The sequence below is a fragment of the Neoarius graeffei genome, chromosome 17 (assembly GCF_027579695.1).
Source record: "Neoarius graeffei isolate fNeoGra1 chromosome 17, fNeoGra1.pri, whole genome shotgun sequence".
In the NCBI taxonomy this organism is placed as follows: domain Eukaryota; kingdom Metazoa; phylum Chordata; class Actinopteri; order Siluriformes; family Ariidae; genus Neoarius; species Neoarius graeffei.
Genome location: NC_083585.1, coordinates 20191638 through 20215715, shown reverse-complemented (window position 1 = coordinate 20215715; position 24078 = coordinate 20191638). Strand labels below are relative to the sequence as shown.

The 24078-nt window shown below is 42.8% G+C and overlaps 1 protein-coding gene across 2 annotated transcripts in view; it reads left to right on the top strand.

The window, feature by feature from the left end:
* The window catches only part of sorl1 (sortilin-related receptor, L(DLR class) A repeats containing), a 219033-nt gene that overhangs the window by 108184 nt on the left and 86771 nt on the right, over positions 1 to 24078 (top strand). For both annotated transcript variants that reach the window (XM_060943822.1, XM_060943821.1), the window contains exons 7-14: positions 2216 to 2317; positions 2521 to 2690; positions 6415 to 6607; positions 11908 to 12025; positions 19276 to 19349; positions 19461 to 19549; positions 22826 to 23004; positions 23387 to 23573. In XM_060943822.1, the coding sequence (XP_060799805.1) occupies positions 2216 to 2317; positions 2521 to 2690; positions 6415 to 6607; positions 11908 to 12025; positions 19276 to 19349; positions 19461 to 19549; positions 22826 to 23004; positions 23387 to 23573 (1112 nt within the window). The remainder of the gene's footprint in view (positions 1 to 2215; positions 2318 to 2520; positions 2691 to 6414; positions 6608 to 11907; positions 12026 to 19275; positions 19350 to 19460; positions 19550 to 22825; positions 23005 to 23386; positions 23574 to 24078) is intronic.

Here is a 24078-nt window from a genome sequence, read left to right as displayed (position 1 = left end):
TCATAGGACTATAACCTGAGAGTTGAAGGTTGAGAAATATTACCATTATCAACATCTCATCTCATTATCTCTAGCCGCTTTATCCTGTTCTACAGTACAGGGTCGCAGGCAAGCTGGAGCCTATCCCAGCTGACTACGGGCGAAAGGCGGGGTACACCCTGGACAAGTCGCCAGGTCATCACAGGGCTGACACATAGACACAGACAACCATTCACACTCACATTCACACCTACGCTCAATTTAGAGTTACCAGTTAACCTAACCTGCATGTCTTTGGACTGTGGGGGAAACCAGAGCACCCGGAGGAAACCCACGCGGACACGGGGAGAACATGCAAACTCCGCACAGAAAGGCCCTCGCCGGCCACGGGGCTCGAACCCGGACCTTCTTGCTGTGAGACGACAGTGCTAACCACTACACCACCGTGCCGCCCTCATTATCAACATATAGGTGTAAAATAAGTGCTGCCAGGTGAGATTTGTTCTGCCTGGCAACACTTGCCGTTGATATGGTGAAGCTGTCTGTGAGGAGATGTTTATTGCGCTTTTTTGGAAGGCATCTCCAGTGTCGGCGCTGTAACTTCAGCTTTTCCAACACAGAAAAGCATTTCTTTTACTGTTTAACTTCCTGACAGAGAGAAAAAAGCGAGGCTGGGGAGGAAATCAAGTCAAAGTCCTTCTCACGCCAGGATCTGGTCTTCCCAGGCGGTCTCCTGTCCCAGTACTGACCAGCTCTTTAAGGCGTATGAGTGCGGCGCCAATCTCCTTTTCGATAGCCTTCAGCCTCTTGCCTATATGGCTAGGGTTACAGTGGGGGGGCTGGTCCTCTGGTAACCACGAGAGTCTGACTTCCCCACTCGTATCTGTATTGCAGCGTGCCTTGCCAGACGATGGTAGGCACCATTTTTATGATGGTCTTTGGAATGACCCGACTGCATAGGGCTGTGTACCTAAACGTAACATCAAGTACAGGTACCGGTACAGAGGTTTAGGTACAGGTCCGGACCTGTACCTGTACCTGAACAATTTGACAAATTAACATGTGTTCTTCTGAACTTCTTCAATAATGACAGAAACATTAATAAACTGTTGACAACTTGTCAGTATCTTTATTCAAAGAAAACCGAACATTCCTAGGTTTCCCTTTCTCAGTCGCCCTCTCAGTCTTACACTTAGTTAACTTGGGACAAAAAGTCATAAGTTGTCTCACAGTGAGACAACTTGCGGTCTGGCCCCTTGAAAGCTTTGTTACGTGATCCCAGACCTTACTGGTCTTCCCACGTGGCATGACAAACAAATTCACTCCGCGCAGTCCGCGGCCTTTAACTTACGCGGCAAAATTACACAAAGCAACAAAGGCCGCTAATGCCAGCAAAGGAAAAATGGCTGACCTGCTTTTGAGTCTTTTTGACCAATCAGAACGCTGGATCAGCCAAGCTCTCGCAATGTCTCGTGAGACTGTGGCGAGAGGCTCTCAAATCAAAGATGGCTCTGATTTCAAGTCTCAGCGTGGCATTTTACATCTTTTCCAGTGCTAAATTTTCATCTTTGTGGTAGGATTTACGCATCTTCAGTCACAAAATAAGCATATACTTGATGTAAATTTATATCGGTACAGTACCGGTACTTCATGATCCGGTATTTTGGACCTGTACCGAATCTATTTTCACGGTACAGTACTGGTACGCAGCCCTACGACTGCAAGTAGAGCTTGCGATCTCCCGGTCGAGAGGCGGACGCACTAACCACTAGGCCGACTCACTGTCCTGGCGAAGAAATGACTGTTTATAGATGCTGTAATGCGAGTGATGACAGGAACTGACTTGTTTCATGAATGTTCAACGACATTAAACATAATGTCATGAGTAAATATTCAGGTATGCGCTGTTATTGGAAAATAATCTAAGCTGTGGTTGGTAATAGTACCTCCACTTCACACTAGGCTGAACTTCACATTGGTTGAACTTGGCATTATGTCAACAATTTCGGTCAGAGAAAGGTTCAAATATGATTTTATTTCTCAGTACACCTCAAAGTTGCGTATCGAGGGTACTGGAAGAGGGGTTGGGGTGTTAAGAGAGTGGCATCGAGTTCATGTTTATAGATTCTGCTATTTTTCATGACAGTAACTGTATTCGGATATTGTTTTTTTTTTTCTTTCGATTATGTGGGTATGGGGAGCAAGCTTGAGTCTGACGCTCTGTGTGTTCATACAGACGCTGCTTGGGAGTCATGAGCCACAGCCGGTCCAGCTATGGGTCTCCTACAACCGCCAGCCCATGAAAGCGGCTCAGTTTAACACTCGCCACCCTATCACTGTGAGTACCGCTACTCTGTCACTTCATGGATTTCTTAAATTGTGGTCCTCAAGAAGCCCTGTGTTCCGTTGTAGTAAAATGAAACGATTAAACGTGGAGTGTCTCAGGACCAAGATCAGGAATAAATAGCTTAAACGTTAGAAGTTTGTCTGATTTGACATGCCATGCCATGCCATGCGACGTTTTCTCTCTGCGTTTTGCAGGAGTATTACATCGCAGACGCCTCGGAGGATCAGGTGTTTGTGTGTGTGAATCACAACAACAACGTCACCCACCTGTACATCTCAGACACGCAGGGACTCGCCTTTTCTCTCTCTCTGGAGAATGTGCTGTATTACAGCCCCGAGGGTTCAGGAAGCAACACGCTCATCAGGTAATGCTGTGACATGTGACTGTCAAAAAAAAACCCCACACGTTTTATAAAATTAGGCATTTCGCTTTTCTTGCTGTATTACTCATTTTGCTTTGTCTGTGCTAACAAGCTTTTCTAATAAACGCAGCTGGTCCAGTTCGAACAAATGAGTAACACTGTTCAGAAGAACAGACCAATTAATTTCAATTCAGACCTATAGCCCTTGGCGAGAGTGAATACAAAGAAATTAGTGTAATTCATTTCAATGGAAAAGAGTGTAAAGGTGACAAAGTAATTCGCTTCTAGGAGTAGTTAATTTTTAGCTCATTTAGGTCAGCTGTAACAGCGTGAAGTTGTGAACGGATTGAAAAATAAACTAGAACATGGCTGCTTTTTTGGAAAATAGAAAAATAAAATAAAGTAGTACCATATTTTCCGGACTATACGTCGGTCCGGAGTTTAAGTCGCATCAGCCAAAAAATGTATTATGAAGACGGAAAAAACATATATACGTCGCACCGGACTACAAGTCGCACTTTTTTGAAGGGTTATTCTATCCATAGAATCTGTGATTGTATCTGATAAGCGGCGCATGGTTACTGCGCGACTGCATTGTTTATTTAATAAATGAACGGCTGAGCAGCGATAACGCGCCCTTTGCCCTGTAAGTAGCCTAGTCTGATTATTTTAAATATCTACGACTATCTTTAATACTATCACTATCGTTATTACTAATAGCCTATATTATTATTATAACTAATATTAGTAGCCTATTACTGATGCATTAATCAGTTTGCTTTTAGAATATTTTTACCGGTAGGGCTTATTATCGCCCCATGGCTCTTTCATCTGTGTTATTAAAGCTGTAGGCATCATCGAGGAGTGTCATTTCTTCATTTTTGTCGAATTTAATTTCATCAAATCAGAGGTCAAGTAGGCTATAGGTATATCATCTCCAAAGACAGGTACGGTAGTAAAAACAACCGTCTAGTGAAAACAACAACAACAACAACCGCTCAGAGAAAAAAACAGGCAGAAAGTGCGCCTGCCAGTTAACGTCATATCAGATAAAAGCATTAAACGTTATTCAGACCATTAACACCATAACATCAGAGACGAAGAATAAAGTTCATCTTGGAAGGAGAGTTATTTTTAAAAATGCAAAACAAAATCATTTATAAGAGCCCAGAGAAAAACTGGCTGAATATGTACCGTAACATCAAGTTATTCAATAGCCTATAGGCCTAAAATCATTGCATAACTTATTTAAATAACTATAGGCCTATCATTAATAATAAAACACAGGTCAATCAAGTTTATCAAGCTGACGATTTCACTCCAAATCAGCAAATCCATTGAATTCCTCATTCTCGGTGTCGCTTCTGAACAACTCTGCCAACTCCAGCGGCACATGAAGCGCCGTTTCCTCTTCTTCTGCGTGGCTGTCGTCAGACTCGGCATCAGCTCCAGTTATTCCGCGGTGAAAAAAAAAACATATATACATCGCACCGGAGTATAAGTCGCATGGCCAGCCGAACCATGAAAAAAAGTGCGACTTATAGTCCGAAAAATACGGTAATAATTTTATGTAGAGGCTGTTTGTACTCTGGGATGTATGAATGAATATATACTGTATATATATGAGAGAGAGAGAGAGAGAGAGAGAGAGATATGAAGATTATCTTCGAGTGGTGAATGGATATATCAGGAGTGAGCGAAGCAAATGAGGGAAATATTTTTCAACACGAAGATAAACTTTATATCTTCACGCCACCGTGTAATGTTCTTTATCTTATATGGACACATCCACACAAAACTATATCCAAGTTAATCAAAAGAATTTTAATTTGCCATTTTGACAACGTGCATCTAGTCAGCAGGAAAACACTGGGAGTGACGCCATCGGAGTGAAATATCAGGAAATATTACACATACGGGACACTTTCTCCATGGAATAAAAACGTGTTCTATTCCCTTCTAGCAGGTTTGTTGATGGCATGCAATATTGTTATTATATCGCTTATCCTCCATGTATTACGCCACTCTCCCCAATGGGGAATGAGCATGCAATATTGTTATAATATTACATGTTGTCAAGACAACACGACGTCACACTTCGGAGCTCATGCGAAGATCCAGTGACAAAACTTTTCTGCTGTGCATGCGCACAATCATTTCTTTGTCGGCCGGGAGAGAGACAAGACGGAGTTAATTCAGTGCTCGGCTTAAGCTCTAAATAAATAAACTGAAACTAAAGACGCGCTGAACACCTGAAAGGGTACCAAAACTTCTTATATATTCTTCGTTCATATTTACAAGAGAAAAACATACCAACAGACATCGAAAAACTGGAAAAGAGACACATCGGAGATGTAAAACTTCCACGCTAGTGAGTGATGGACAGTTTGTACACAAACATGGCCGAGAGGTTTGCTTCATTAAAAGTGGAAGATTTAAAGAGAGAGACACGCGGAACACCTGAAAGGCTACAAAACTTCACTGGATATTCTTCACGCATATTTACAAGAGAAAAACAGACCAACGGACATCGAAAATCTGGAAAAGAGAGCAATAGCAGAAATATTGTCAAAGTTCTCCGTTCACAATAACAACAAACATCGTAGCATTTTTTGTCAACATTTATTTTCGCATTTCTCAGGAGAATAGCATTAATTTTACAGCATGGATAGCGATAACGACAGTGTTCACAGTGAAAGCGAGTTTTACTACCCTGAGGAAGAAGAAATAAAAGAAAACATTTCAGGAGAAAGCTAAAAACCTGTAACTGTTGCTAACGCCGAGCAAAAACATGGCTGAATCCTGAATGACTCCTATTTGTATAAATAGGGGACTACATAGGCGGCAAAATGTAGTTTTTTCCTGCCATGGAAGTGCACTTGTATACCGAGGAGGAAGCAATTTGCATTACAGCCGTGAATGAGGATTCAAAATGGCGGCTCGGCTCAGTTTTCCCTTTCGGGCGCTCTCGTTTTCTGTTAGAATTTGGGAAAGAAAAAAATAAATATATTATTTACCAGCTTAAGGTCGGTCCGTATGGTGAAATACCGTGACCTCGGCCTTGAATACTGACCTCGGCCCAGAAGGCCTCGCTCAGTACTTTCAAGACCTCGGTCACGGTATTTCATGATGCGGACCTCCCAGCTGGTAAATAACACATTTATGTCACGGTTTTGGTTCTCCATGTCCCGAATGGAGCTCGTATGAAAACTACAAGTGGTGTATTTCCCAGTAAAACACTCGTGTGTTTATATACGTATAAAATTATAGCTCTCATGGGCCTTGTTGTGCCGGTGCTAATTTCACCCTGTTGCAAATAGACATTTATTATTGGTGACCTGACTGTTTATTTCAAGCCAATAGAAAATATTCTGCCACCAGTTTATCAAATAGACACTCTAATTCATATTAGGGCTCCCGCTGTTTATGGGCCGTCTCTCTCTTCGTCCTTGAACGTTATTTCTCACTGCCCTCTCCTGCCAGCAGGATCCACGTCCATGGCTCTACCAGGCAGCTCAGAGGTGTGTTAGGGAGGTGTCTTGCTCGGAGCCTCCAGACTCGAGCAGTTCTTCTCATTCTTTCCTAATTCAGCAGAAAGTTACTTCACCAAACCTCTAACCTGCAGCAGTGCACAATGTAAATGTAAATGAGCTGCCAGGGCTTTAATCACGGTGTTGACCTTTTCAAATATCACCTTGTTCAGCAGAATATGTGTGTGTGTGTGTAGGTACTTTGCCAACGAGCCGTTTGCAGACTTGCACCGTGTGGAGGGCCTGCGTGGCGTGTTCGTAGCCACGCTCATCAACGGCTCGCTCAGCGAAGACAACATGCGCTCGGTGATCACCTTCGACAAGGGAGGCACCTGGGAGTTGCTGCAGCCGCCAAGTTCCGACAGCCTCGGGGGCTCTATTGATTGCCAGGTAGCACAAACCTGGGCACCACAGAAGCGTCTAGAGCTTCTGATGTGTCAGAGTGTGGTTTCTGAGTGTGAGCGTGGGCGTCATTCTTGTAGGAGGAAGTGGCGAGGGTGTTTTGCTTATTGACTGAGTCTCTGAGCGCACAACAAGCCAACCTTTATGGCTAATATAAAAGCCTATAAAGCTTTTATTAATATAGAAACCAATTCAGTTATGTTTACAATAGAAAGGTTTCCATTTGTCGGCTGTTATAGAGAAGTAAAGGACAGTGGAAATAAACATGTGCTGGACTGGGAAAGCCTGAGTTGCTGAGTTGCAAACCTGCAAAAAAAAAAAGGAAAAATTTGGTTGTTTTTGCATATTCTGACACACTATACTTACCTTGCCTTGGCCATTTCCTGCAGAGATTATGTAAGGAGACTGGTAACCAGGCACAGCCATTAAAGTCGAACTGACGGCAAATTTTTTTATTATCAAAATTCTATTTCTCTCATTTTATTAAATATCGGAATGCATTTCTGATTGCTATTTTGTCGCTGCTATAGCAAGTTCTGAGTGTTTGAAATATGCTCTGTAATATATCAGTCCATATGTCAAAGCGATGGCCGTAAACAAGATTCGTTGAGACCTGTGCGAGACATCGTAGGACGGAAGTAAAACGTACAGTGCAAATCAAAGTGACCGACATCCGCCAACGTCGTCGAAAGACGCGCGCGCCCTCTTTCGAATGCTGATGTAATCAAGCCGGACGTTTTGTTTGTTTTGATGGCAATCAGGAAAGTTTGAAAAAAGTAGGCAGTAATCGTCATTTAAACTCGTTTTTGTGCAATACTTCGTTTGGAAAACAGTTTTCAAATTGGCGGCACCGACACCTGGCTGACGCTTCACGTTTTGAAGTCCTGCACAAGTCTCATGAAGATCGCACGGATAAGCGACGCCTGCTGTGGACCAAACGAACTAAATTCAACACGGCTAAAAACCGAATAGGCCGATAAGTATAATATTTAATTGCAATTAGTTGCCGATACGAGTCACGATATAAGGTTACTAAAACCGAAAACATAATTGAATAACACGTTAATTAAGAAATAAAGCAAGTTTAAAAATGACTTCAGTTCTCCTTTAATATAAAGACCTTCATCATGATGAAAACAGAACTGACTGAATTTTTCATCATGATTAGATCAGGCAAGTGAAGACGACAATGATGATGAATTTAACAATCCCAGGGTGACTTTACATAATAATATCTCATCTCATCTCATTATCTGTAGCCGCTTTATCCTTCTACAGGGTCGCAGGCAAGCTGGAGCCTATCCCAGCTGACTACGGGCGAAAGGCGGGGTACACCCTGGACAAGTCGCCAGGTCATCACAGGGCTGACACATAGACACAGACAACCATTCACACTCACATTCACACCTACGGTCAATTTAGAGTCACCAGTTAACCTAACCTGCATGTCTTTGGACTGTGGGGGAAACCGGAGCACCCGGAGGAAACCCACGCGGACACGGGGAGAACATGCAAACTCCACACAGAAAGGCCCTCGCCGGCCACAGGGCTCGAACCCGGACCTTCTTGCTGTGAGGCGACAGCGCTATACATAATAATAATAATAAAATGTAATTTCTGTGACAACCAATAGATCACCTGGTATCCGGTTGTTCAGTTCTCAGACCTGGCAGAACTGGACAATTTCCTAAAATTATTGGAAAATACGCTGACATTATAGCCTTCCATCAGCTGACAAGTGGTACGAACACAAACCCCCATCAGTCACAGAAAATGAGCAAGCTACTGTTTTATGGGATTTTAGCGTAAACGCTGATAGAACCATACAAGCAAATTCTTGGGTTTCAGTCACGTGACTTTTCTTAGCGATTTCACTTCCAGTAAAACAGCTGGTGGGCGAGCAAACCAAAACGGCTGCCGTAGCAATTTATGCTCGTAATCTAGAAGCCACTGCTGGCTTTAGATCTATTCAGAAGATTGCTGTGTGCAATGGAATCGACCCCTACAGTCTGGGAAAGAAGGATTTGTCATACGATCTCGAAAACTACCCTTCAGTCCAGTTCCCCGACATCTCCAACTATCTGGTGTTGCAGACGTCCTTCTACACCGCAAAACAGATGAAAGCGTGGAAGAGTATGGAGGCTTACAACTTTTTTTGGATGTTGCTGGGTAAAGGACTTCGGGATCAAGTCGCTGCCCAATGAATCCTGGATTGTTTTTGCCCGTGTAAGTGTGGTTAAGCTTTTCGTTCGTGTCTTTACAACCAAGCGCTGCAAGTTGAAGTGTAAACAAACAGCAGTTGGCTTGATTCTCGCTTGTGTTGGCTCTTATCTCTCAGCTAAATCATTCACAAAGATCATCAGAAACCCCTTTAAAGACCTGGATCTTAGTTAAACAAGATGGAGAAGTGATCACGGCGCATTGTAACTGTACGGCTGGGGAAGAATTTTGTCGCGACCTTCATGCATATGGACTTTGTGAGGAGTCAACGAATAAACAGCTGGGGACTTTAGCACTTTGTGACTAAAAAAAAGTAGCGTAAAATAACGACACATCAAGAAAAGTCCTTGGAAAACACTAAGGCCAGAGCTGAGAGGGAAATACAAACCTTTCACCAAGTGATCACTGCAAACTCGAGCATGCTTCGACTCGGCTCCCTTCGATTTCACTGAAAGGTTCAAAAGCCGCTTTTCTCAACGTCTTTTTGTGAAATCCTGTGTTCATTCACCCTTTTTTATTAGTTCACGGCGAACCCTGAAGAAACTTTTATCAGTTTCATGGTTTGATCGATTCAAACAACCTAAAACAACGCAAGCGTAAGGCATTTTTCATGCGAGCAATGTACCTTCTCCGTACAAACGCTTTGTCAACTGAGCTTTGGTTCACCAGCTAAAGTTCTGAATAACTAATGAGGCGGATGTGACGTCACGTGAAACCCAAGAATAGACCAGACATAGCAGTTAATGATCATAAAGGAAAAACTTGCCTGTTGATTGACATGACGGTACCTACAAATAGAAATGTTTCTGCGAAAGAATTTGAAACACTATCAAAGTATAAAGATTGAAATAGACGTCGTACCAGTAGTGGTCGGAGCTTCATGTTTGATAAAGAAAGATACTGAGAAGCATCTTGAAAAAATCCCAGGAAAGCCAAAGGTACAAGAAATCCAAAAAATAGCTTTAAATAGTGCAGCTCATACCTTAAGAAAAGCCCTCTAACTTCGACATATTTTTCTATGGCTAGAGATAGAAGCGATAACTTTTCCACGGCCTCAGACCTCTGGTTGCGGCCCAGCAGTGGGATTGTAACAAAAGCTGATAAAAGGATTTGGGAAAAAAAAAATTCTGTTTATATAGTACCTTTCTCACACCCAAGGTCGCTTTACAATTCATCTCATCTCATTATCTGTAGCCGCTTTATCCTGTTCTACAGGGTCGCAGGCGAGCTGGAGCCTATCCCAGCTGACTACAGGCGAAAGGCGGGGTACACCCTGGACAAGTCGCCAGGTCATCACAGGGCTGACACATAGACACAGACAACCATTCACACTCACATTCACACCTACGCTCAATTTAGAGTCACCAGTTAACCTAACCTGCATGTCTTTGGACTGTGGGGGAAACCGGAGCACCCGGAGGAAACCCACGCGGACACGGGGAGAACATGCAAACTCCACACAGAAAGGCCCTCGACAGCCCCGGGGCTCGAACCCGGACCTTCTTGCTGTGAGGCGACAGCGCTAACCACTACACCACCGTGCCGCCCCATTTTGATTATTTGTTTTCATAATAGTTTACATAACATGTGTAAACGTATGCTTTTATTGTTATAATTTTATTTGTTCATATTTTTTTTTAGTTAGGGCATTGAGACTCTGTGAAATGCTTTGAAATAAATCATTATTATTATTATTATTATTATTATGTTCAAAAAGTTCACATTCTTCGCAATATCATAGTAATGTTGTTTATTTCCCGAAGTAGATCAGGTTTTAAATGTAGACGTAGGTGGAGTTTCCTTTCAGTGGAATTGGAATGAAATATTTCAATGTGATTTTCCTCCATTTTTAACTTTATGGTGTGACGTGTTCAGATTTTAATTTGCCAAAAGTTTTTACGACAGTACATGCAAAAGGGAAACGCATTTCAGATTCGGACAGCCTGTACTTTTTGTCAGAGTTGTACAAGAGAGTTATTTATAATCAACCAGATGAATATGGGTTCCCTTTTGAGGCTGGTTCCTCTCAAGGTTCCTTCCTCATGGCGTCTCGGGGAGTTTTTCCTTGCACTGTCGCTTCCGTCTTGCTCATTAGGGATAAATTTATTTATACTGTATGTCCACATTAACTGGATATATGAGAAATCACAAGCTCTGATTGGCTACTCTGTTACTAGGATATCAGCTCTTATACCGTGAGTAGAGAAAAACAAAATGGCGGCGCGCGTTGCTGAAGTAACCGAGGACGAAATACAAACTCTTCGCGAAACCAAAAATACAAAAATAAAAGCAGCAAAATATGGAGTAAAAGTATTTGAAGGTAAGAACGTATCTCTTTTTTAATTTTAGAATAATAATAATAATCTCATCTCATTATCTGTAGCCGCTTTATCCTGTTCTACAGGGTCGCAGGCAAGCTGGAGCCTATCCCAGCTGACTACGGGCGAAAGGCGGGGTACACCCTGGACAAGTCGCCAGGTCATCACAGGGCTGACACATAGACACAGACAACCATTCACACTCACATTCACACCTACGCTCAATTTAGAGTCACCAGTTAACCTAACCTGCATGTCTTTGGACTGTGGGGGAAACCGGAGCACCCGGAGGAAACCCACGCGGACACGGGGAGAACATGCAAACTCCGCACAGAAAGGCCCTCGACAGCCCCGGGGCTCGAACCCAGGACCTTCTTGCTGTGAGGCGACAGTGCTAACCACTACACCACCGTGCCGCCCATCATAATAATAATAATTATTATTATTATTATTTTGCCGGACGTTTTGCATAAGGATTTTATTTATCGAATTTGCTAAAAATAAAAATGCTGTCAGCTCGTGTACGACTCGATTTCGTGGAATAACTGTTAAATATTAATAAAAGTGCTATACAGATAGAATTGAATTGAATGAATTTTCAGAGCTGTATAAAAACGAATGTCAGAATGTCACCATCTGAAGGGTTTTCCCAGGCCGCCGCACACGCATGAGGACAATAAATCAGGTTTTAGGCTGCTTTTACCTGTGTGTTTTAGCCCCCGTTCCTTCTCTGATCTGTCTCATCTGCAGATTTCGAAAGGCTGCTCCCTGCACTTGGCTCAGCGCTGGAGTCAGTTGCTGAATATTCAGCTTCGCAGGATGCCCATTCTGAGCAAAGAGTCTGCACCTGGCCTCATCATGGCGACAGGTGGGTCATGTGACCGGCATCGCGCACTCGCATCCTACAGCACGTTTCCTCAGTCTTGTGGAGCTGAACTCTGAGCCGTGTGTGTGTGTGTCTGCCAAGCGAACACATGCTTCTACGAGAGCTATAATAAACACACCATGCACGGTGTAATGATAGGGGGTGAGTATGGGTTTACTCTGAAGCCCGCTTCCTCGTGTTCACGCCTGCTGGAAGACATCGACTTTCCTTTCTGCTGTTCTCCAGGGCACACGTGTTTGTTTGTTTTTGTTTTTTTCTTTTCTTTTTGTCTCCGTGTTTGCCAGCCGCAGTTGGCTCTTCAATTAAATGATTATTAGATAATGGGCAGCATGGAAAGAGCAGAGGAGCAGGCTTTGCGAAGATGTCGGCCCACTTTGGGCGCCATTACTCAAACACAGATGCGCTAATTATTGCCGTTTTAGCCAAAGACTAATTAACACACGCGCGCGCACACACACACGGTGGTGTGATATGGCTTGGGTTCACGCATACCCCTGGACATCCGCCAACAACCAGAAAACCTCAGCGTTTTATTACAAAACTGCATTTCTTGTCTCTGTTAACTCACTTAGGCCAAAAAAAAAAAAAGAGTGTGTTTCCGGTAACATGAAATACTAAAATAAGGTCGGTAGGTAGGAAAAAGTTTTTTTTTTTTTTTTTTTTTTCTTAATTTTTTTTTATTTTGTTCGAAAAAATTAACACAAGTAAACATCTTAAATAGTATTTTGGCACAGAATCCTTTATACCACACATCATAATAAAATAAAAGTGTTTTAAATCTTTAAACGAATAAAAAAAAATATCGCAAGAGTTCGAGTTATGATCTGCGGAAGCGTATTGCTGCCACACTCAAAAAAAATTGGCTTAGAATCAAGTAATTACGTGAAAAGATACTGTTAACAAAGTTATCACGTTTTTACAATATATTTATCATGTAATAACATCACGTAATTTCATGATACGAAATTATCACGTTATTTCATGATATTTTCATGTAATAACATGAAAACACCTTATCAAGAAATAACGTGAAAATAACGTCCTAGGCTACTTCCATTAAAAGCAGACAGCCGAGCCTAGCCTACTGTAGAACTTGGGTCGAGCAAAAACATGGCTGAATCCTGAATGACTCCTATTTGTATAAATAGGGGACTACATAGGCGGCAAAATGTAGTGTTTTTCCCTGCCATGGAAGTGCACTTGTATACTGAAGACGAAGCAATTTGCATTACAGCCTTGAATGAGAATTCAAAATGGCGGCTCGGCTCAGTTTTCCCTTCCTCCCTCAGTATACAAGTGCGCTACCATGTTTATGCAGGAGGGCTGATGGAAGTGGCGAAACGTTTTATTTTTTATCGTTTCTTTCACAACTTGAATGCGTTGAAACAAAAAATGACAAACTAATGCTGCTTACACTAAAATATCGAGGGAAATTTGTCATAAAAACTTTACGGTCGGCAATTTCGCCGCCGAAATTCTCGGTCGGTCGGGTTACCGGAAACACGCTATTTTTTTATTTGGCCTAATACTGTTCTTCCTGCTTGTTTATGACTTACAGTAATGCCTCGGTCACAACCGGCCGTACGTGCTCCTACGGCCGGTCTACGTGCAAGAAACGCACGAGAGCGCGCGTGTGACGTGCTGATTTTCGAGCCGCAGACCGGCCGCAGAGGTTCTTTGTCATGTCAAACAAACTCTACGGGCGCTTACGTTTTTTTCAGGTTGCAAGACAAACTTACGGCCAACGTGCGTCTTTCTCCACGAACAAAAAAAACGCAGCGATTTGGGGAAACGCCAAAAATCGCACGGCCAAAAAATCGTACGTCCGGTTGTGACCTAGGCTTAAGAAAAAAAAGAACCTAAACACTGCTGTAATTCAAATTCAGGCAGCATGTAAACAGGATATTGCGGAACACCTCAGTTTGTGTGCGAGTCAGCGAGCACTAGAGGTGCTGTCTGAGAAACACCAGATAGATTTAACCTCCCAGGCTCCGGTTGTGCCATTTGAAGTGGAGGGGTGTGTGTGTGTGTGTGGGGAGGGGGAAGCCAACCACTTGCTTGAAGATCACAGCCAGGCATCAAATAGCAGTGTTTTACAGTGAATATGTCAAGGGTCCGATAGAGATCTCACTTTCTGTGAGCTTCCTGTCTCTGTTTCCTGTGCCATTTTGCAGGCTAAACTTTTTCAGCCAGCCGAAGTGGAAATGAAGTTTAACTGTAGTCTCGTGCAAACTCTTATTGACATTTACATCCGAGGTGAGAAACGATTAAAATGTACTGGTTTGAAATCCAAACCAACAGCCACGAGCAACAAAACAGTAAACACACATCAAGCACACGTCAGTTTTGGTGCACTGCTTTATTGGGATGCGTTCTAGTCAGTTTATTTATTTACTGTTGAAATGTAGAAATACCGTAACAGTCAAAAGTTTGGACACACTTAATAATTTGGTAGCTTTTCTTTACTTTTATTAATTAAAAGTCACTTCATGTCTTAAAGGAGAACTGAAGGCAAATTTTTGATTATCAAAATTCTCTTTATCTCATTTTATTAAATATCGGGATGCATTTTTGATCACTATTTTGTCGCTGCTATAGCAAGTTCTGAGTGTTTGAAATATGCTCTGTAATATATCAGTCCATATGTCAAAGCGACGGCTGTAAACGAGATTCGTTGAGACCTGTGCGAGACATCGTAGGACGGAAGTAAAACGAACAGCGGAAATCAAAGCGACCGACATCCGCCAACGTCGTCAAAAGACGCGCGTGCCCTCTTTCGAATGCTGATGTAATCAAGCCGGAAGTTTTGTTTGTTTTGATGGCAATCAGGAAAGTTTGAAAAAAGTAGGCAGTAATCGTCATTTAAACTCCGTTTTTGTGCAATACTTCGTTTGGAAAACAGTTTTCAAAATGGTGGCACCGACACCTGGCTGACGCTTCACGTTTCGAAGTCTCGCACAAGTCTCATGAAGATCGCACGGATAAGCAACGCCTGCCGTGGACCAAACGAACTAAATTCAACATGGCTAAAAACCGAATAGGCCGATAAGTATAATATTTAATTGCAATTAGTTGCCGATACGAGTCACGATATAAGGTTACTAAAACCGAAATCGTAATTGAATAACACGTTAATTCAGAAATTAAGCAAGTTTAAAAATGACTTCAGTTCCCCTTTGAAGTAATGATGGATGTCGTTTCTCTTTACTTAGTTGAGAGGTCCTTGATGTAATATGGATTGCTACAGTTGTCGAATAGGGCTATTTACCGTACTGTATTTTTATTATTTATGGCCGTGGCCAAATGGTTAGCGAAGCAGCTTTGGGACCAAGAGGTTGCTGGTTTGATTCCCTGGACCAGCAAGATTGGCAGAAGTGCCCTTGAGCAAGGCACTTAACCACCAACTGATCCCCAGGCTGCTCTGGGTGTGTTGTACGTCGCTCTGGATAAAAGCGTCTGCTAAACGCCTGTAATGTAATGTAATTTACTGTATGCTTATTATTTACTGTTTGATCTCAAACACAATAAGAAGGCAAGAAATTGCACTAATTAACTTTTGACGAGGCACACCTGTTAATTGAAAAGCATTCCAGGTGACGACCTCATGAAGCTCGTTAAGATAATGCCAGTAGTGTACAAAGTGTCATCAGGATAAACTCTGGCTACGCTGAAGAATCTAAAATATCAAACTTTTTTAAATTATTTTCAACACTTTTTTTTTTACCACATAATTCTGTAATTCCATATGTTATTTCATAGTTTTAATGTCTTCAGTATTGTCCTACAATGTAGAAAATAGTCAAAATCCAGAAAAACCTGATATGCATACAGGGGATATAAGAAGTCTACACACCCTGTTAAAACGATCGGTTTTTCTCATGTAAAAAAAAAAAAAAAGAGACCACGATAAATAATCTCAACACTTTTCCCACCTTTAATGTGACCTACACTACCGTTCAAAAGTTTGGGGTCACTTTGAAATGTCCTTCTTTTTGAAAGAAAAGCACTGTTCTTTTCAATGAGGATCACTTTAAACTAATCAGAAATCCACTCTATACATTGCTAATGTGGTAAATGACTATTCTAGCTGCAAATGTCTGGTTTTTGGTGCAATATCTCCATAGGTGTATAGAGGCCCATTCCCAGCAACTCTCACTCCAGTGTTCTAATGGTACAATGTGTTTGCTCATTGCCTCAGAAGGCTAATGGATGATTAGAAAACCCTTGTACAATCATGTTAGCACAGCTGAAAACAGTTGAGCTCTTTAGAGAAGCTATAAAACTGACCTTCCTTTGAGCAGATTGAGGCCAAGTTTACATTAGACCGCATCTGTTTGGTTTTCTTCGCGGATGCACTGTCCGTTTACATTAAACCGCCGGGAAACGGGAATCCGCCAGGGTCCACGTATTCAATCCAGATCGTGTCTGGTCCGGTGCTGTGTAAACATTGAGAATACGCGGATACGCTGTGCTGAGCTCTAGCTGGCGTCTCATTGGACAACGTCACTGTGACATCCACCTTCCTGATTCGCTGGCGTTGGTCATGTGACGCGACTGCTGAAAAACGGCGCGGACTTCCGCCTTGTATCACCTTTCATTAAAGAGTATAAAAGTATGAAAATACTGCAAATACTGATGCAAATACTGCCCATTGTGTAGTTATGATTGTCTTTAGGCTTGCCATCCTTCCACTTGCAAGTGGTAAGCGACGCGCATGCCCGACATGCACTGAGATCACACACACAGCGGCTCAGTCCCAAATCACTGCTCGTGCGCTATACTCGCGCGCTCTGTGAGCTGCGCAGGGCCGGAGTGCGCACCCTCCAGAGGGCACTCGCTGTTCAGGGCGGAGTGATTTGGAGCGCAGGATGCCTGCGGAGCCGAGCGTATCCGTGTATTGGCGTTGCTGTGTGCACGCGAATCGTGTATTGGCGTTGCTGTGTGCACACTAATCGTTTTAAAAACGTTAATCTGATGATCCGCTGATACGGTCTAATGTAAACACCACCTGAGTTTCTGGAGCATCACATTTGTGGGGTCGATTAAATGCTCAAAATGGCCAGAAAAATGTCTCGACGATATTTTCTATTCATTTTACAACTTATGGTGGGCAATAAAAGTGTGACTTTTCATGGAAAACACAAAATTGTCTGGGTGACCCCAAACTTTTGAACGGTAGTGTATAATCCGAACAATTCAATTGAAAAACAAACAAATCTGTTAGGGGGAGAAAACATAAAAAATAAAAACCGTACAATAAGCTGGTTGCATAACGCTTAAACTAATACTTTGTTGGCTCTTAAAGCAGAACGCACGTATGTAGGCAGAATAGAGTTTACTTTTCTCATCCTGATTTAATGCAGCTTTATAATATACCAAATATCAGTCATATACCATGTTTTTTTAAATAAATTGTGCATTGGCACCGGTGGAAAGCTTTTTTTTTCTTTGCTGTTGATGATGGAAGCCGCTGTGTGGGAAGGCGATTTAAAAGCAAGTCTCCAACTTGAAGTTGTTGTTGGTCGGGAGTCCGCTTCGTCAGTGTAGCTCGGTGTCATAATAGAGGTTTAAACTGTTTTCTTTCATGGCTGCTGTTGCTTTGTTGCGCTCCATCAACCTTTCTTTAATCCAGTATCTTGGGGGGGTGTGGAAGGTAATTCTATTCTCGGAGATGTTGTGTCGGTGTAACTGATGACGCGTTTCAGGATTGAGAACCAGTTGTTATATGATGACTAAAACATGACTGTGTTGTGCTGTTATAGTAAAATAATCAACACCAGGGTGGTGCGATGTTCCCAGCACATCCCAAACTCTTCTATTCCAAATACACGACAGCAATTTTAACTAATTATTTTTTTTAAATTAAAGAACACACTTTTTATATGTTTATAGTTAAATAACCATCTGTGAGACAAGTTAGTTCCTGTTATCACTTGCTTATAGCAGCTATAAACAGTCATTGCCTTGTCAGCTTCTCTCTCCCTCTCTCTCTCTCCCTCCTCTCTCCCCATCCCTCTCTCTCTCCCTCTCTCTCCCATCTCTCTCTCCCTCTCTCTCTCCCCATCTCCTCCCTCCCCCTCTCTCTTCCTCCTCTCTCTCTTTCTCGCGCCGTCTTCCTCCTCCCTCTCTCACCCCTTTTCTCTCTCTCTCTCTCTCTCTCTCTCTCTCCCTCTCTCTGTCTCCTACTCCCCCATCTCTGTCTCTCCCTCTCTCTCCTCCCTCCCCCTCTCTCTCTTCCTCCTCTCTCTGTCCCTCTCCCCCCTTTTTTTCTCTCCCTCTCCCCCTCTCCCTCTCCCCCATCTCCCACCTTCTCTGTCTCCCTCTCTCTTCCTTCTCTCTCTCTCGCTCGCTCTCTGTCTCTTGCTCTCTCTCTGTCTCCCTCTCCCCCCTTCCTCACTCTCTCCCTTTTTCCCTCTCCCTCTCTCACTCTCTCCATCTCCCTCTCCCCCCTTTCTCACTCTCTCCCTGTCTCCCTGCCCCCCCATCTCCTCCTCTCCCTCTCTCTCTGTCTCTCTCACTCTCTCACACACACACACACACACACACACACACGCGCACACACACGCACAAAGTTAATGAGCCTTAAATTCTGCTTGTCATGTTCCTGGGAAATTGTACAGCTCTCCATCCTGAAGACTTTCTTGTGTCAGAAAAATTAGTTAAAGCTTTAACTCTTCAAACTCGAACTCTGCTTTAAATTGACCACTACAAAGCACTGACACTGGAGACTCCTTCCAAAAATGCCCAGAAAGTTTCACCAATAATTAAAAAAAAAAAATGTCGTCATTTATTTATTCATGTATGGAGCCCATCTGCCACATGAGTCCCTGTGTGAGTTGTTACTATACCGTAGAAACGAATCCACTTTAGAACGAGTTGCCTTTCAGCTGCACTGCTCTCAGAGCTGCTGTTATAGGAAACTAATCAACACCTTCTGACCAATCAGAGTCGATGTATAAAATACCCTAACACTGCTTTAATATTCCGCTTGGACACTTGACGCGTTGTTAGTTCCAGTGCTGCTGTATCTGAAACGATATAGACTGCTTTATAATTTAAAGGACGTGCTCGTATCAGGGTGTGGTTGAGGAGATACTTTCCCCACCGCTGTACTTCCCTGACTGAACTATCAGCATGGTGTGAGTATTCCCTGATCCGCTTGCTTTTCTTATTTCCTCTTTCCCTTTTTCATTCTTTTTGCTTTCTTTCTCATTCTCCCCTCCGTCTGTCAGGATCTGTGGGAAGGAACCTGGCCAATAAGCCCAACGTTTACGTCTCGAGCAGCGCCGGAGCAAGGTGGAGAGAGGTACCGTTCCACTCCTGCACATCCTTTTACTCTTATGCTGAATTATTCACTGTAAGCTTGTACTTCCTGATATTGCACCTCGAACTGATTCTCATGCGAACGTTGCTTCAGGCTCTGGCTGGTCCTCACTTCTACACCTGGGGGGACCATGGAGGCATCCTGATGGCGATTTCCCAGGGCGGCGCCACCAAAACGCTCAAGTGAGTCATTGTTTTTGCTTTTTAAGAACTTTTATGTACTGTATGTACCTGCACTCACATTAACCCTGCGTACACAAAGTAACTGGCAGTCATTCATTTTATAGTGCAGTCCCAGTCAAAAGTTTGTACAACCCTACTCATGAATAGGGTTTTCTGTATTTTGACTTGGTGGTGTAGTGGTTAGCGCTGTCGCCTCACAGCAAGAAGGTCCGGGTTCGAGCCCAGTGGCTGGCGAGGGCCTTTCTGTATGGAGTTTGCATGTTCTCCCCATGTCTGCGTGGGTTTCCTCCGGGTGCTCCGGTTTCCCCCAAAGACATGCAGTTAGGTTAAAGCGAGACGGCCTTTCGATTTCATAAAATCAGTGAAATTTAGTTCCGTCTGAAATGTGGTCATGGTGATATCTGTTTATTTCTGTAATATCTCACAAAAAAACAGGCCATCCTGTGGCTGGGAAGTTATTTAATTTGAGGGGATTAAAGCAAATAATGTGCATGAAATCGCTCGCTTCGTGCAGTCAAGCAGACAGAGGAAGTCCGTGTGTGTGCGCATGCGCAGGTTTACCTTTGAGTGTGCACTGACAGTTCCATCATTCTGTCGCTAAACGAACAGCTGATCACACCGAGGTGCTCACTGAGCGCTGATATTTATTAGTTTGGTCCTGCGTTTCCTTTCCTTCGTATAGAACATAACGTCTTTTCTTCTCGCTTTCTTTCCGTTACTGCAGTCGGTCTTTCACGTTTCATTCGCACACTCACGCCCTCCATTTTTCTCTCCTGTTTCAAATTTGTATCCCACAATGCCTTGCGTGAACAGGGAAAGCCCACCACATCATGCATGATGTAGTATCTTGAATTGGGTCATGGTGAAGCAGGAAAAAATAGCGGAGAATTTAGGGCCATGTGGCCTTAAATTCATTAATTGTTCTATTTAAAAAAACAAATAAAATTGGAAGTCTGTGATTCGAATTCAGTCGCTTTTGGTCCACTAAATAAAAATAATTGTGTGTCGGGGAAAATTATTTTTCTGACCTACACTTGAAAAATCTGAAAGGCCGTCTAGCTTTAATGCGTTTGAGATCCAACAGTAAATAATAAACATCCAGTAAATAGCTGTATTCCATCCACAACTGGAGTAATCCATATTATGTCAAGAAGCGCTCAGCGAAGTAAAGAGAAACGACATCTATCATTACTTTAAGACATGAAGTGCATTTTAATTAATAAAAATAAAGAAGCCATTGAATTTGAAGGTGTATCCAAACTTTTGACTGGTACTGTACGTGCACAACATGGAGCTGTGAGTTCAGTGACCGCAGGAAGCGAAAAAACAACAGCACAAGGAGTGAATTGAGATTTTTGTTAATTCTAGGCAATTAGGTATTGTGTGGTGAGGCAACAAATCCAAATAATTTGCTTGAATGATTCCTTGGACCAATCCTATGGCACAGGTGGCCTGATGTTTCTGCAGCTTCCCGTTCCCAATATTAGTTCCTAGCAACAGATAGTTATTATTTACTGTTTGATGCATAGAAATGGGGGGAAAAAAAACATACACGGTGTCTTGCAAAAGTATTCACCCCCCTTGGTGTTTGTCCTGTTTTGTCGCATTACAAGCTGGAATTAAAATGGATTGTTGGAGGGTTAGCACCATTTGATTTACACAACATGCCTACAACTTTAAAGGTGCAAGTTGTTGTTTTATTGTGATACAAACAATAATTCAGATGAAAAAACAGAAATCTGGAGTGTGCAGAGGTGTTCACCCCCCAAAGTCAATACTTTGTAGAGCCACCTTTTGCTGCAATTACAGCTGCAAGTCTCTTGGGGTATGTCTCTATTAGCTTAGCACATCTAGCCACTGGGATTTTTGCCCATTCCTCAAAGCAAAACTGCTCCAACTCCTTCAAGTTAGATGGGTTGTGTTGGTGTACCGCAGTCTTCAAGTTATGCCACAGATTCTCAGTTGGATTGAGGTCTGGGCTTTGACTAGGCCATTCCAAGACATTTAAATGTTTCCCTTTAAACCACTCCTCCAGTGTAGCTTTAGCAGTATGTTTCGGGTCATTGTCCTGCTAGACTGTGAACCTTCGTCCCAGTCTCAAACCTCTGGCTGACTCAAGCAGGTTTTCCTCCAGAATTGCCCTGTATTTAGTGCTATCCATCTTTCCTTCAGTCCTGACCAGCTTTCCTGTCCCTGCAGATGAAAAACATCCCCACAGCATGATGCTGCCACCACCATGCTTCACTGTAGGAATGGTGTTCTCAGGGTGTTGGGTTTGCGCTACACATGGCGTTTCCCATGATGGCCAAAAAGAACAATTTTAGTCTCATTTGACCAGAGAATCTTCTTCCATGTGTTTGGGGAGTCTGCCACATGCTACTGGGCAAACACCAAATGTGTTTTCTTATTTTCGTGGGTGGCCTTCTCTTGTCAGGTTTGTAGTGGTGCCATATTCTTTCCATTTTGCTATAATGGATTTAATGGTACTCCCTGGGATATTCAAAGTTTGGGATATTTTTTATGACCCAACCCTGATCTATACTTCTCCACAACTTTGTCTCTGACCTGTTTGGAGGCTCCTTGGTTTTCATGTTGCTTGCTTAGTCGTGTAGCAGAGTCAGGGTCCTTCCAGAACAGGTTGATTTATACAGACATCATGTGACAGATCATGTGACACTTTGATTGCACACAGGTGGATCTTAATCAACTAATTATGTGATTTATGAAGTGAATTGGTTGGAGCAGCTCTTATTTAGGGGTTTCATACAAAAGGGGTGAATACTTATGCACACTCCAGATTTTTTTTCATCTTAATTATTGTTTGTGTCACAATAAAACAACAATTTGCACCTTTAAAGTGGTAGGCATATTGTGTAAATCAAATGGTGCTAACCCTCCAAAAATCCATTTTATTTCCATCTTGTAACGCGACAAAACAGGACAAACACCAAGGGGGACAAATACTTTTGCAAGACACTGTATTTATCCTGTCATTTACGATCTCTAGTTAAATGCACATATATAGAGAAACAGCCATTTTCACACTGATTAGTGCTTTATTTACTTTGTGTTTAACAAGAGATTTAGAAGCTCTGCATAGCCACTTCCATTTTTCAGCAAAACCAGACACTTGATGATAGTCGCCATCATTACACGACCACAAGAAACAAACTACAAGCGAGGAGTACGTTTTGGAAGATGACTCAGATGTGTTAGAGCAGGGGAGAGACAAACGCTGCAGTGCTTTTCCTTTTCCTGAGGCTTTGTATGGCGCAGGTTCAGCACTAATGAGGGCGAGACATGGAACGAGTTCCAGTTCTCCCAGCAGGAGGTCTACGTGTACCAGCTGCTGACCGAGCCGGGCGAAAAGAGCACCATCTTCACTATCTTTGGCTCCTACGCTGATCAGACACACAGCTGGCTCATTCTTCAGGTCAACGTCAGCGATGTGCTCGGTGAGGATGGAAAATTTCATTCGCCATGTATTTCTTTTCATGTTGCCTTCAGTTCATCTCCAACTGAAGCTTGCCTCATGGCTAAGGTCCCCTCAGGGCCTCGAGTTTTTTTTTTTTTTTTTTTAGTTTTAGTTTTATTTATTTTTTTATGGTGGCAACTCTAATCTTAATTTAGTCAGTCTTAGTTTTATGACAAACGCACTAGGTCGGTGTATTCGACATTCATTTCCAGCATTGTGTGATTTGCACAATAATTAAAATAAAAAATGCAAACAGATGTTACGTTTTCAGTTATCTAATGATAATGATTGTTTTTTTTTCCTCTCGCAGTACACATCATTTTGTGGATCAAAGCTCTAAATCGGTTGTGTTTTATTTGCAGGTGTGCCATGCTCTGAGGGTGACTATAAACCCTGGTCTCCATCTGATGAGCGAGGAAACGGTTGCGTTCTGGGCCGCGAGTTGCTCTTCAAGCGTCGCTCGCCACACGCAACCTGCTTCAACGGCGAAGACTTTGATCGACCGGTCAGCCTGTCCAACTGCTCCTGCACGCGTCAGGACTACGAATGGTAATTTGCTTTATAAATGTTGATACAGTGCAGTGGGGAAAAAAAAAAAGTATTTGCCACCTCATGATTTCCTCCATTTCTGCGTATTTGTTACAAGAAATGGTTTCCAATCAGGGCCGGATCCAACTCACACTGACAAGGTGGGCCAGGAAGAATTTTTTTTTTTTTGAGGGGGGCAATATTTAAAGTAAATAAATAAATATGACTTGTTTTTTCTCTCTCTTCCCCTTGGGTGGGTGGGCCAGGCCCACCCTTGCCCCCCCCCCCCCCCCCCCCCCCCCCGTAGAGCTGGGCCCATTTCCAATCCTCATATAAGACGAGAAAACACGATTTTTAAACGATCATTTCACTTACAGAAGGAAAAAGGTTCTGCCATTATTATATGACCCGTATGAAAACGTAATTACCCCAAAACTTGGTCCAGGTTTCGCAAAAACAACTGCAACCAGGTGCTTCCGATAACTGAAGACCAGTGTTTTACATAGCTGTGGATGAACCATCCCCA